The sequence below is a fragment of the Aythya ferina genome (genome assembly GCF_964211825.1).
Source record: "Aythya ferina genome assembly, chromosome: 15".
In the NCBI taxonomy this organism is placed as follows: domain Eukaryota; kingdom Metazoa; phylum Chordata; class Aves; order Anseriformes; family Anatidae; genus Aythya; species Aythya ferina.
Genome location: NC_140314.1, coordinates 9,559,724 through 9,571,257, shown reverse-complemented (window position 1 = coordinate 9,571,257; position 11,534 = coordinate 9,559,724). Strand labels below are relative to the sequence as shown.

Below are 11,534 nucleotides of genomic sequence, written 5' to 3'. Positions count from 1 at the left end.
GAACTGAAGAAGGAAAAAAAAAAGGAGGAAATTTAAGTTACTGAATGTGAAATGAGAAAAAATAATTTTGGAATCAAAAAGATTATCAGCATTTGGGAACCATAAGAGTGGTCAGTATAGAATGCCTGGTGAAGTAGAGATAAGGAGGAAAGAAGTGTCCCAGAGCATTAACTGCATCACAATTGCATTTCCCCAGCTGTATTTATAATCCATTAATATTTTTTCTGACTGAATAAATAGTTGAATCTCATCTGTTAACATAATAAAACTAACAATGCAGCAACTGCAGATGGACATGTGAGAAGGAAGACTCAAAGCACTTGGTTTAAATTTACAGCAAAGACTCCATCCAGACAGATCTAGGGGACCAGGTAATTGCCAGGAACATCAGGGACCTGTACAAGAACATGGTTCAGATGAGTCAGGGTCACTCAGGTATTTTAAGCAGGCTTTGGTTTACTTGCCAAGTAAGCCTCAGAGATTCTGGTACTTGTGCACATAAGAGACAAAAGAGCCACTGAGTAACATGTTCCAAAACTGTGTGGCAAAAGGAGCATTCCTACATGACCTATTAGCACAGAAGGAACAATGACCTGTTTTTTCAGAGGTACTCAACACATCTACAGCTCACCCTGATTCCCAAGGAACCTGCAGCTACTCTGTGTCCGAGAAGTGTATTTTACTAGGTGCTCCTAAAGCAATCTGAAGCCAAAGTTTAAGCAGCCAAGTGGGAAAACCTTGACCCTCAATTTTTGCTGGAGAAGAAGGTGGGGCTGGTTGGGACATGATTGTTCCAGCTTTGAGTAAAATAGTGTATTTTTTCTGCAGCAGCTTGCAGAGGTGGCCCAAATCCTTTATGTAAAGAATGTGATGCCAAGCAAGGCTTGGTGAAAGGAATCACTAGATGAAATTAGGAAGATAACGGCTCACGAGTTATTATAGGAGTTTATTAATCCTGACAATGGAAATCTGTGTGATCCTGGACTGATCAACTCATCGGTGCCCTTTTAAAGCTGTCGCTGTACTGGTTTGCTCAGCAGACACTTCCTGAGGACAATACACGGACCACAGGCTACTTGTACACCCTTCCAGCAGCGTAGTCGGACCTCACGCCCGCACACCTCTCACCAAACTTACTCCAACCGCACAGAGAACCAGATCACCAGATCATTCTGCATGTGGGTGCAGATATCCCTCGGAGAGGAAGATTTCATAACGCCAGCTGCCTTCACCCACAGTGACAGCTTCCTCACTGAGAGCCCGCCGTTACCCACACGTCGCCCATGTACATCTGCAGCGCCTCAGCCCAGAGCCAAGCTCACTCACCCCGAGCCCTCCGGAGCCCTCCGGGGAGCCGCAGAGCCAGCCGCCCGCCGCCATGGCGCCCGGGGCGGGCAGAGCCTTTCCTCACACAGCCGGGCCCCCGTCCCGCACCCGAGGGGCCCCGACCCGTCCCGGCTGGGGACGCCGAGCAAAGTCCGGAGGGCTGCGGGCCCGCCGGGCCGGCAGAGGGCGGCACCGACCGCGGCTTGGCCCCGCTGCCGGTGCCGGCCTTTCCGGCGGCGCTGAGGCAGGGTGGCGGCAGCGCCATGCGGGGCTGGGTGGCGGCGCTGGGCTGCGCCCTGTGCTGCGCCCTGGTGCGGGGCTCCGAGGACATCGTGGTGGGCTGCGGAGGCTTCGTCAAGTCCGACGTGGAGATCAACTACTCCCTCATCGAGGTGGGCGCCGCCGGCCCTCTTCCCCCCGGCCCCTTGGCAGGCCGGCCTGCGGGGTTAGCGGCTGGGCGAGGCTTTGCCCCCGTGCCCTGAGTGCGCCCCGAGCTGGCAGGTGCTCTGGGGGGTTGCTGTGTGAAGTGGGGTTCCTGGAGTGTTCCTCGGGCTCTCCTGAGGCCAGGTCTCTGCTGGTTTTCCCTTGGCAGAGCGTAGCCTTCTTGCAGTAAACCTCTCCCCTGCCACCTCTGTTACCCGAGGGGATCGTGCAGCCCCTAACGTGTACAAACACTTGAGTAGAGAGCACCTGATTCCACCCCCGTTCACACTTTTCTCCTTTTTTTGTTTGTTTCTTATAGATTAAGTTGTATACAAAGCATGGTACTCTGAAATACCAAACAGATTGTGCTCCAAACAATGGGTATTTCATGATTCCCCTCTATGATAAGGTAAGGAACTGACACAGTGCTGCTGCTTCTCCCCTGCACTGGGGGCACAAGCTGCTTCCACGTTCACATCTGCAGGCAGATGAAATGTCTGAACAGTACACATAACAAATAAAATAACAATAAAGCTTTCCACAGTTTCTTTTTGCAATGCAGCTATTCTGTTTGTCTGTGGTAAGTGTTATCAAGAGAAAAGCCAGTTAACTTTAGCTGCAGCATTGTGTTTGTGCTATTTTATTTGTGTCACTGCAGCATTAGGAGCCATAGTTACTGACGACAACTGTGATGTGCTAGCAGTTGTACAAAGAATGAGTAAAAAGTACAGGTTCTTGCAATCTGAATAGAGATAAAGCTTTAAGTCATCTATCGATGGAAATGAAAATAAATAATCTGTATAAAAATGTGTGTTGATATGTCTGAGTTGAAAATATCTTGAATAAGTAATTGCAGATATTAGAGTTTTCTTAAATATGAAAAATGGTATAAGCTCAGAATGTAGCAGAAGTTTGATGTCTTTTTTGGCTGGAAAAATGTTGACATTCAAATTTTTACAAGCTCTTCTCAGGTGGTCAAAGTGTTTTGCTCTTAAAGAACCAGTTAACTTATGGTTCAGAAATAAATTAATTTCCAAATCTGAGGACTTAAGACTTTTTTTTTTTTTTTTAACCTTGGTGGGTTTGTTCTTTGGTCTTTGAGCCTTTTAATGGATGAACTTCAGCACATATGTGGTGCCTTCAGATTTAAAGAGGATATCTGTCTAATGGCCTTTTGGTGCAGAAATATTAATAGGTTTGGAATTTTGTTATCTCATGTTTGGGCAGAACAATTGAGTAGGATCACCTAGTAGAAACACTAGAGGCAGATTTAGAGCAAATCTGTTGGGTCAGGTGAGAGATTTGAACACCTTCTAACACTGAGCTGCTTGTCCATGAGCCAGGTTGGTGTGGAAGTGGTATAAACGTGATGCTGCTTAATTCTTACTCTTAGCTGTCTGGACACAAGCCCAGAATCCTGGTTTGTCTGGGTAGATACTGCTGCTGCTTTGAACACTAGGTAGAATAAGAAGGGAATGGGACGCTTGAGTCTTGTGTTACTCTCTGCAGCATGCTGCTTGTATTCTGACTTTTTTTTTTCCATTCTTCAGCTAAACTGAATTCAGATCATTGAAGACTGTTATTGTTTTCTTTTTTTTAAATATTTTTATTTTTTATTTTACTTTTAGGGGGATTTCATTCTTAAAATTGAGCCTCCCCTAGGGTGGAGTTTTGGTAAGTGCTCATATCTCTTCTTCTGATAGGACAGTGTATTTGCAATGTGGGACTTCAATTATCACTAGCTTGCATTTGGCAGGGAAAATCCACTGCTGTTCAAAAGACATAAGCCCTACTGCATGGTTTTAATAACTAAAATGTACTTACTGTACAGGAGAAAAGTAAAGCTGTAAGGTAGACGCTGACAAAGCAGCCCATGAATTGATACAAATGAATGTGTATTTTTTATAAAAATGTATGTAATAGGAGGGGGAAGGATTTTCAACATTAGGATTTGTGGGTGGTTAACTTGGATAAGACAAGGCTTCTAGGGCATAAATAGTGCACTTGAGCTAGTGCATTTCTGTGAGAGTTTTGTAAAGCTAAAGTAGAGTTGTGCTGTTATTCCTCTGTCACTAACTACCATGTTTTCTTGTTCTTCCCCTCTAGAACCAACCAGTGTAGATATCCATGTAGATGGCATTAATGACATTTGCACAAAGGGAGGCGATATTAACTTTGTATTTACGGGATTTTCTGTGAATGGAAAGGTTAGAATTTTTTATATTTATTTATTCCATCCCATGTTAATTGTACCTTCATAAAAATGTCCTAATTCACCTCTGCATGTTACTTTTATCCACTTGTACACTGGTTTCTCTTCATTTTGACAGGTCCTCAGCAAAGGTCAGGCTTTAGGTCCTGCTGGAGTCCAGGTTGTACTGAGAAATGCTGGCAGTGATGTAAACATACAAGCAACTGTTACCCAGCCTGGAGGAAAGTGAGTGTGGGAATAGGCATGGGCATACCTCATGTGTTCATTTACATGAAACTCTTTCAATTCTGCCATATTGGTTGGGATTATAGAAGTTCTGAAATACATTTTGTAATGCGTGGAGACTATGAATTGCTTTTTGTAAGCAAATGTTAATGACTGTTTCTTAAGCAATAGTCATTAAGCAATCCTTTTCTTGCTTTACAGGTTTGCTTTCTTTAAAGTGCTTCCTGGTGAATATGAAATCTTTGCATCTCATCCCACCTGGATGTTGAAAGAGGTTAGAGCCTACAAAAGTTCTGTTCTGCATGCTTAGGGAGAGTGCATTGGCTAGACCTTACCTTGATCAGCTAGTATGAACAAGGGTTTGTGTGAGTGGATGAGGTTAATGCGGTTTTCCTTAAGTTTAATGAGGCAGGCAAGAAACTGTCTTGTGCAGGCCTAGTTTGGAGATAATGGAGCCAGCTGGGGAAAGACTGTCAGATGAGCTCTTGTTTTAGGACTTCTAATGCTATGCATTTTGCAGGAACCTGGAGAACATAACAGATGCTTTAAACCTTTCCTCTCAGACTGCTTACTTTCTAACGAGCTTTGAAATCCTGACCAATTCCTAAACCAGTGAAACAGTAAAAACACTATTTTACAGTAGTATCTTTGCCTTAGCATCTTTCTGTTCTGAAGAGCATTTGGGCTGTCTTTGAGAACTGCTGCTCTGGCTTCTGTTTCTGATGTTGATTATTCAGCCTCTGATTGTAATTTAGTGCTGTAAATGAGATTTAATGTCTACTTGTGATGCAAATGTATGTGTTTCCGTGTTCAGGCAAACACGGTGGTACGGGTAACGAGTTCTAATGCTTATGCTGCTAGCCCTCTGATTGTTGCTGGCTACAACGTTTCTGGGTCAGTAAGGAGTGATGGAGAACCAATGAAAGGAGTCATGTTTCTTCTATTCTCTTCTTCAGTCACCAAAGAGGTAATGGTGTCTCAGAACTTTTCCCAACACTCAAGTTGTTCAGGGGCATAGAAAACTAAAACTTGAGGTGAAGCAGGCAACAAGTGCAAAATGTAAAATGGTTCACTGCATGTTTTTGCTCTTTACGTTCCTTGTGAGTCAGCAGGTTTAAGGATTACAGTTTTAAGACAATATTTTTCCATTTACACCTTTTTGCATGTTAAATGTTGGTTAGTAACAATGTTCCCTTTTTAGTATGACAGTCCTCCATTGTGTAATATCAGCTTCTGTAAAAATAGTGCAAAAAAATCTCAAGACAGTGCCAGACAAACCCTAAGTTTCACTAGATAGTAGCTGTAATTTGTCTTTAACATAAAGCCTTAATTGCTTTGTGCCCTTTTTACATGAAATCAAAGTTCAGCAGCTTCTGTTGCCACCTTAAAAATGTGTTATTTATAAAACGAGCATGGAACTTCCATTTGTGTACTGTAATTTGGTATGTAGAGTAGAGCTCTGTTCTGTAATGTTAACTTCATCCTCAGAGCTAGAGACAGTTTATGTTAAGATATGCAATGCAGTTCTGTCTGTCATCTAAAGGATGTTTAATTTTTCAGTTTTCTGTCCTTGTTAACATAAAGTCTGTTATTGGTTATTTTATTTTTTTTTTACCTGTATAAGAATTGTAAACTATGCTATCAAACTTTGCATCTAAATTGTTTTTTGTACTTCTCATTCATCATGGTATAGTATTTTGAATCATCCAGCATCCCCCCAAATTGTTTTCCATGTTCATCCACGAGAAAAAAAATAATTAATGCATTTATTGACACAGGATGTTGTGGGCTGCAATATTTCTCCTGTGGATGGATTCCAGTCAAGAGATGAGTCTCTAACCTATTTGTGCAATGTTGTATCAAAAGAAGATGGATCTTTCAGCTTTCTTTCCCTACCAAGTGGGAAATACACTGTGGTAAGTAGCTAGCAAGTTTGTTTCTTGTTTATCCATTGAGATACTAACTTTTGCTCTCTAAGCAAGGTTGTGCATAATTTTGCAGCTGTTAAAGACAAAGCCAGTTGAAATATTTTGAGATGGGTGAAAAAAATGGAGGAGACTCCAACATAAAGCATTTGACAGTGAAGTGAGTTGCTGTAGTAGGACTCTGGTGTGATTTCTGAGGAAGTATTTGTTTACAGATCTCCTGAATACATTGGCCAGTCACAGAACCACTTCTAGAGGCTGATGGGAAGCTGAAAGTTTCAATGGGCTACAGCCACCTCAAACCCCTGAAGTTCTCTTTATACCATTTTTTCTTTTAATACCATTCTCTTTGTTATGCCCAGGCAGTGTTGGAGCATGGATGTCTTTGCACGGCCTATAATGACGGTCTTGCAGTCTCAGACTGCATGATCTAGAAGTGGGATCCAAACTTCTCTTATTCCCTTAATCCTTTAGTGATCATATATTCTCTTATGTAAACTCTCTGTATTGAATACCATTGCTCTATTCTCATTAGAAGGTTACTTTTCTGTTTCTTCATATTATCTCATATGGTTTCTATCAAACGTTCTTGAAAATCCTGCTTTTATTTGTGTCGCCATCAATCTGAGTTATTCTTCCAGCAAGTTTGCTGCCCATTTGGCCATTTGTGGAGGTGTCTTAGTGAAAAAGACCTGAAAAATGGTAAAGGAAAATACTTCTGATGTCACAGCTTCTTAGGAATCAAAGTGATGTGTTCTCCTTTCAGATACCGTTCTACAGGGGAGAGAGAATTACCTTTGATGTTGCACCATCAAGGTTGGACTTCTTTGTAGAACATGACAGTTTACAAATTGAGGTAAGGCATGTAGAGAAATCATCTTGTTTGTACCAATTCCTGTGGAAGTATAACTGATCTTGCAGAAGGCAGTTGTGCTGTGGAAACTTGTCTTTGTAAGAAGCTTAGAGATTTGTTACATGTACCTTCTTGCCTAGCAGGTAGATGACAATATCTATTCTGTATTTCTATACTTCAGTCCGTTTTACTAGTAAGAAACAAAATAAGGAGAAGCTGTCCCTTTCACTTTCATGTCTGTGTGGCAAACAGGCAGTAATCCTTTGGGTTGATTAAGTTTACTCATTCGCAGTGTCAAATCTCTTGAGAAGGGCCTGTAAATAAAACTCTAATTTGCAGAGTTTCTTGAGTAATGGTCTTATGATGTACGGTGAGAGTCTTCTCAAGTGTGCTAATGCAGGTAACTTAAGAATTGGTTCCTGTACTTCTTAGCAGGACAATATGCCTTGAGCTTGATGCATACTTTATTGTGATTATCCTGTTGAATTTTCTTCCTAAATCTGGAAGTAAATTTACTGCATGTGTATGGGACAAAAACCAATACGTATTGATTGCTGTAGATGTGTGAATGCTTTTACTGGGAGAAGATTAATGATAACTTTATTTTTCCATTTCAGCCTATTTTCCATGTGATGGGTTTCTCTGTCACGGGCAGGGTATTGAATGGTCCCGAAGGGGAAGGAGTTGCTGATGCCACTGTGACCCTAAACAATCAGATTAAAGGTATGCAATGGTCTTGGTCTGTATTGCTACAGGTAAATCTTTGATAATCTCAAATACAGGAGCAGGGTATGCGATGGAATTGGACCTTCAGGATAATACACTACTATTTTTTTGTAATTTATTTGCAATATTACACTGATTTGCATACAGTTGAGTAATTCTTCATTTTCTGGCTTAGATGAGAGTATTAGCTGCTCATTTGTTTTGCAGTAGAAAAATTATTATAATTCCCTTCAAACATATGCCAAACTAGAAATGTTGCTTTATAATACAGAATTGAAGGTTGATCTAATAAGGAACATAATACTGTTTCTTTGTTGTGCAATCTAAATTAAAATAGCCTAAAGCAATACATACCGTCTGGCTCTTTAGATACATGAAGATAGACACTGGAAAAAATGTTCTGCTTTTTAACTCTTCACTTTATTTATTCCAGTAAAAACAAAAGCCGATGGATCTTTCCGCCTTGAGAACATAACAACAGGTACATACACAATTCATGCCAGGAAAGAGCATCTCTTCTTTGATACTATTACAGTGAAGATCGCACCAAATACCCCTCAGCTGGCAAACATCATTGCAACAGGGTAAGTACCAGTGTTGTTAGCCAATTAGAAAAAAAAAAATGTGTTAAATGATCACTTACAGTTTTTATCAGTGACTAAATACAGTGCGCTGTAAGGCCGTGCAGTGTTGGGAGATACAGTGTGAGCTGAGAAAGGCAAAAAGGGCATAGTTTCTGTGCCCAAGAGCTTCTCTTGAGGAGGAAGTAATGGCAACCTTCAAGAGAAGTGATAACTAGGAATTTCCTGAGACAAATCACAACTAGCTTGTGCAGAATCTGTTAGCCAATTTAAAAAAAATTGTGCTAAATGATCAATTACAGTTTTTATCAGTGACTAAATATAGTGCATTATTTAAGGTGAGAAGTGAAACTTAACAGCTTGTAATCTGTAAACTTTTCTTATATTTTCACAGGTATAGTGTGGTAGGGTTTTGTTCCAGTGCATTATATATCAGATTTGCAATATTTGACACAAAACGTATCAAACCAGTTAAAATCTTGAGGAAACTTTAAAACAAGTATTTTCTGAGTTTTGTCAAACCAGTATATCTCTGACTGGAATATTTTTACAGATTCAGTGTGTGTGGCCGGATCTCAGTAACTCGTTTACCTGACACAGTCAAACAGATGAATAAATATAAGGTAACCATGATGCCTCTAGACAAGGACAAAGGATCATTGGTTACAACAGAAACAGACCCTCATGGAGCATTTTGTTTTAAGGCAAAATCGGGTATATACAACATTCAGGTAAGAGTTAACTTCCATTTCTTCCTTGTAGGACTGCCAAGAGATTTTAGAAAATTTAAAACATTTGATTTTTAAAAATTGAGAAGTTGAATGTAGATTTTCATGACCCTCTTCTCCTGTTTGTACTATATAAACAATGATGGTTACTTTTTTTTCTTTATAAGCTGAAATTCTCATGCTCCTTCACACTTGTTAAAAGGTGTTCAGGCCATTGAGATTGAAGGGTTTTATCTCTCTCTCCTCTATTTGTAATGTCCCTTAGTTCACTTACTATCTTCATATATTTTCCTGTGAATGACACATGTAATGTGTAGCTTTTTCAGGTGTCTCAGTGGTTCTGGAGCTAACAGGTCATAGCAGAACCTGTAGCACAAACACTAAAAATTGTGTTGAATCCCCCCCTTGTGGGGGAAAATTGCAGGCTGGGAGATAAGGAAGTGCAGGGTTATAAGGCCTCTGGCTGTCCTTACAGGTAATGAAACAGCCCAATGTGGAAGCAGGAGTAGATAGATCTCAAAGTGGAAACTCACTCAGACTTTTGAAACCATGATATTTGGAGAATTTTTAGCTCAGGCCTTTTGCAGTTGTTTGGAGGATTTTTAGTGAAGAATTTTGAACATTATATTTGAGAGGCTGGTTTTGCTTTGCCTGAGACTTACAGTAAATATCCATTTTCTAATTTCTGGTGAGTTAAAGTCAGGAGAGTGGGTGAATTTGGACTGGTATTTAAAAGCAGGAGATATGTTGATGTCCTGTACTCCACAGGTAATTATTCCAGAAGCTGAGACCAGAGCAGGATTGGCTTTGAAACCCAAAGTGTTCCCTGTTACTGTTACAGACAGACCAGTCATGGATGTGACTTTCTCTCAGTTTTTGGCATCAGTCTCTGGGAAGATCTCTTGTTTAGGTAAGCCAGTTTGGAAAGTCAAGTGGAAAAGAGAATGGAGAACTTCAGCACTGTGTGTATGAACACAGTTTTGATCAAGCCACTTGCTGTGGTCAGCCCCATCAACAGTTAAGTAAATTAATTTCCAGCGCATAAATGAAACAGTTATTTTTTTCAAGAGACCTTACAGCCTAGTTAGCACCTTAATGAAGTTTGGAGTGAAGTTACCTACCTATTTTTAATACTTGCTAGGAATAAGTTCTGACCTGTTTATTTTCAAAGACACTTAAGTTGTGGGAGCAAACAATCCTGCCTGATGGTTGGGACATTTTACAACAATGTCAGAAATACTGAAAAAAACGTTAAAAAAAATAAAATACAGTGCATGTATAAACCTGTAGGATAGAAGCTCAGGCTGTTGCCAGAAGCGTGCAGTCTATTCTCTTTCTCAGTGTTTTCACTTAATTTTAGTCAAAGGTTTCTATCTTCTGCTGTCCTTGAGTACCCACTAATTTTAGCAGGTGATTATTAGAGTTTGAGTTTTGTCATTTTTGCTCCTTACATTTTCTCTCTGATTCATCTCATGTGTTTTCTGGACCCCTGTAGTCTCTGCAGTATAAGGTGGACCCCAGGAATTCAGTGTTGACCTCTGGAAGTTTCTTGTCCTTAGATACAAGAATATGATTAAGCTTAAACTTACAAGTGCAACAAAACGTTAGTAAACAGATGCTTAGGAAATCAGATTAATTGTTTTAATTGGAAATATTCTCTACTAGAAAAGAGCAGTTGGTTTAATCTTAGTACACGAGAAGTTTCCTTGGAGTTGGGGTTTTGGGAGAAAGCTGACAAGACAGTATGCAGCCTCATTTTCTTCTTTCTTTTCTGCACAGATGCTTGCGGTGATTTGATGGTGACGTTACAGTCTGTGAGCCGCCAGGGTGAAAAACGTAACCTTCAGCTCTCTGGAAATACGGACTCAGTGGCCTTCACATTTGAAAACGTGCCACCTGGCAAATACAAAAGTAGGAATATGGGGATTTGCTGGAAGTGTTAACTTATTAGCTAAATTAGTGACTTAGTCTGTATTAATTCTTTTATCATGGATACTGTTCATGTTCTATGTGACATGCCCAATGTGGAACTAGTTCTCAAATTTAAGATCTGGGAAAATGCTATACACCAGTGTATCGGGCTTTCTTCATCTTGTCTGCTTAACCACTTTTTCAGTGTCCAGGTAACTGATTCCATATGTTTTAGGATACACTTGCATGGTGTCAAGTTAAAGGCCTTTGTCGTGAACTGATTTGTCCCAAACCTGAGAGCAGAAGAACATCACAGGTCTTCTGTTTCCACAGTAACTAGCCTCTCCAAAGAGCAAAAAGTGTTTTTGCCAGCCTGTCTTGGCCTACTATGAAAAGAAATTCTTTTCCTAGGAAAGGTGTAGAAGGGCTACATATATATTGCTCTTTTTATATGAGTCAGAACATCATTTCAGCATGTGAAATTGGAGTTAGGTTCTGCTGTCCTCTAGATATCTTTGACTACCACAGTGGTAGCGCAGAATGCAGAATTTTGTAGGGTTACCAGACTTCATTATTCCTTATTAGAATAGCTTTTACATTAATGAGATATGCTGGATTCCTGGT

At 40.4% G+C, this 11,534-nt stretch overlaps 1 protein-coding gene across 1 annotated transcript in view; it reads left to right on the top strand.

Annotated features, from left to right (window-relative positions):
• The first annotated feature begins 936 nt into the window (after positions 1–936).
• The window catches only part of LOC311445068 (BOS complex subunit NOMO1), a 28,019-nt gene continuing 17,421 nt past the window's right edge, over positions 937–11,534 (top strand). Inside the window, exons 1-14 of the mRNA XM_084536758.1 lie at positions 937–1,718; positions 2,069–2,158; positions 3,378–3,423; positions 3,856–3,956; positions 4,080–4,186; positions 4,388–4,460; positions 5,001–5,153; positions 5,965–6,102; positions 6,878–6,967; positions 7,582–7,687; positions 8,124–8,274; positions 8,825–9,002; positions 9,768–9,909; positions 10,779–10,910. Coding sequence (XP_084392884.1) covers positions 1,284–1,718; positions 2,069–2,158; positions 3,378–3,423; positions 3,856–3,956; positions 4,080–4,186; positions 4,388–4,460; positions 5,001–5,153; positions 5,965–6,102; positions 6,878–6,967; positions 7,582–7,687; positions 8,124–8,274; positions 8,825–9,002; positions 9,768–9,909; positions 10,779–10,910 — 1,942 coding nt within the window. The 5' untranslated portion in view covers positions 937–1,283. The remainder of the gene's footprint in view (positions 1,719–2,068; positions 2,159–3,377; positions 3,424–3,855; positions 3,957–4,079; positions 4,187–4,387; positions 4,461–5,000; positions 5,154–5,964; positions 6,103–6,877; positions 6,968–7,581; positions 7,688–8,123; positions 8,275–8,824; positions 9,003–9,767; positions 9,910–10,778; positions 10,911–11,534) is intronic.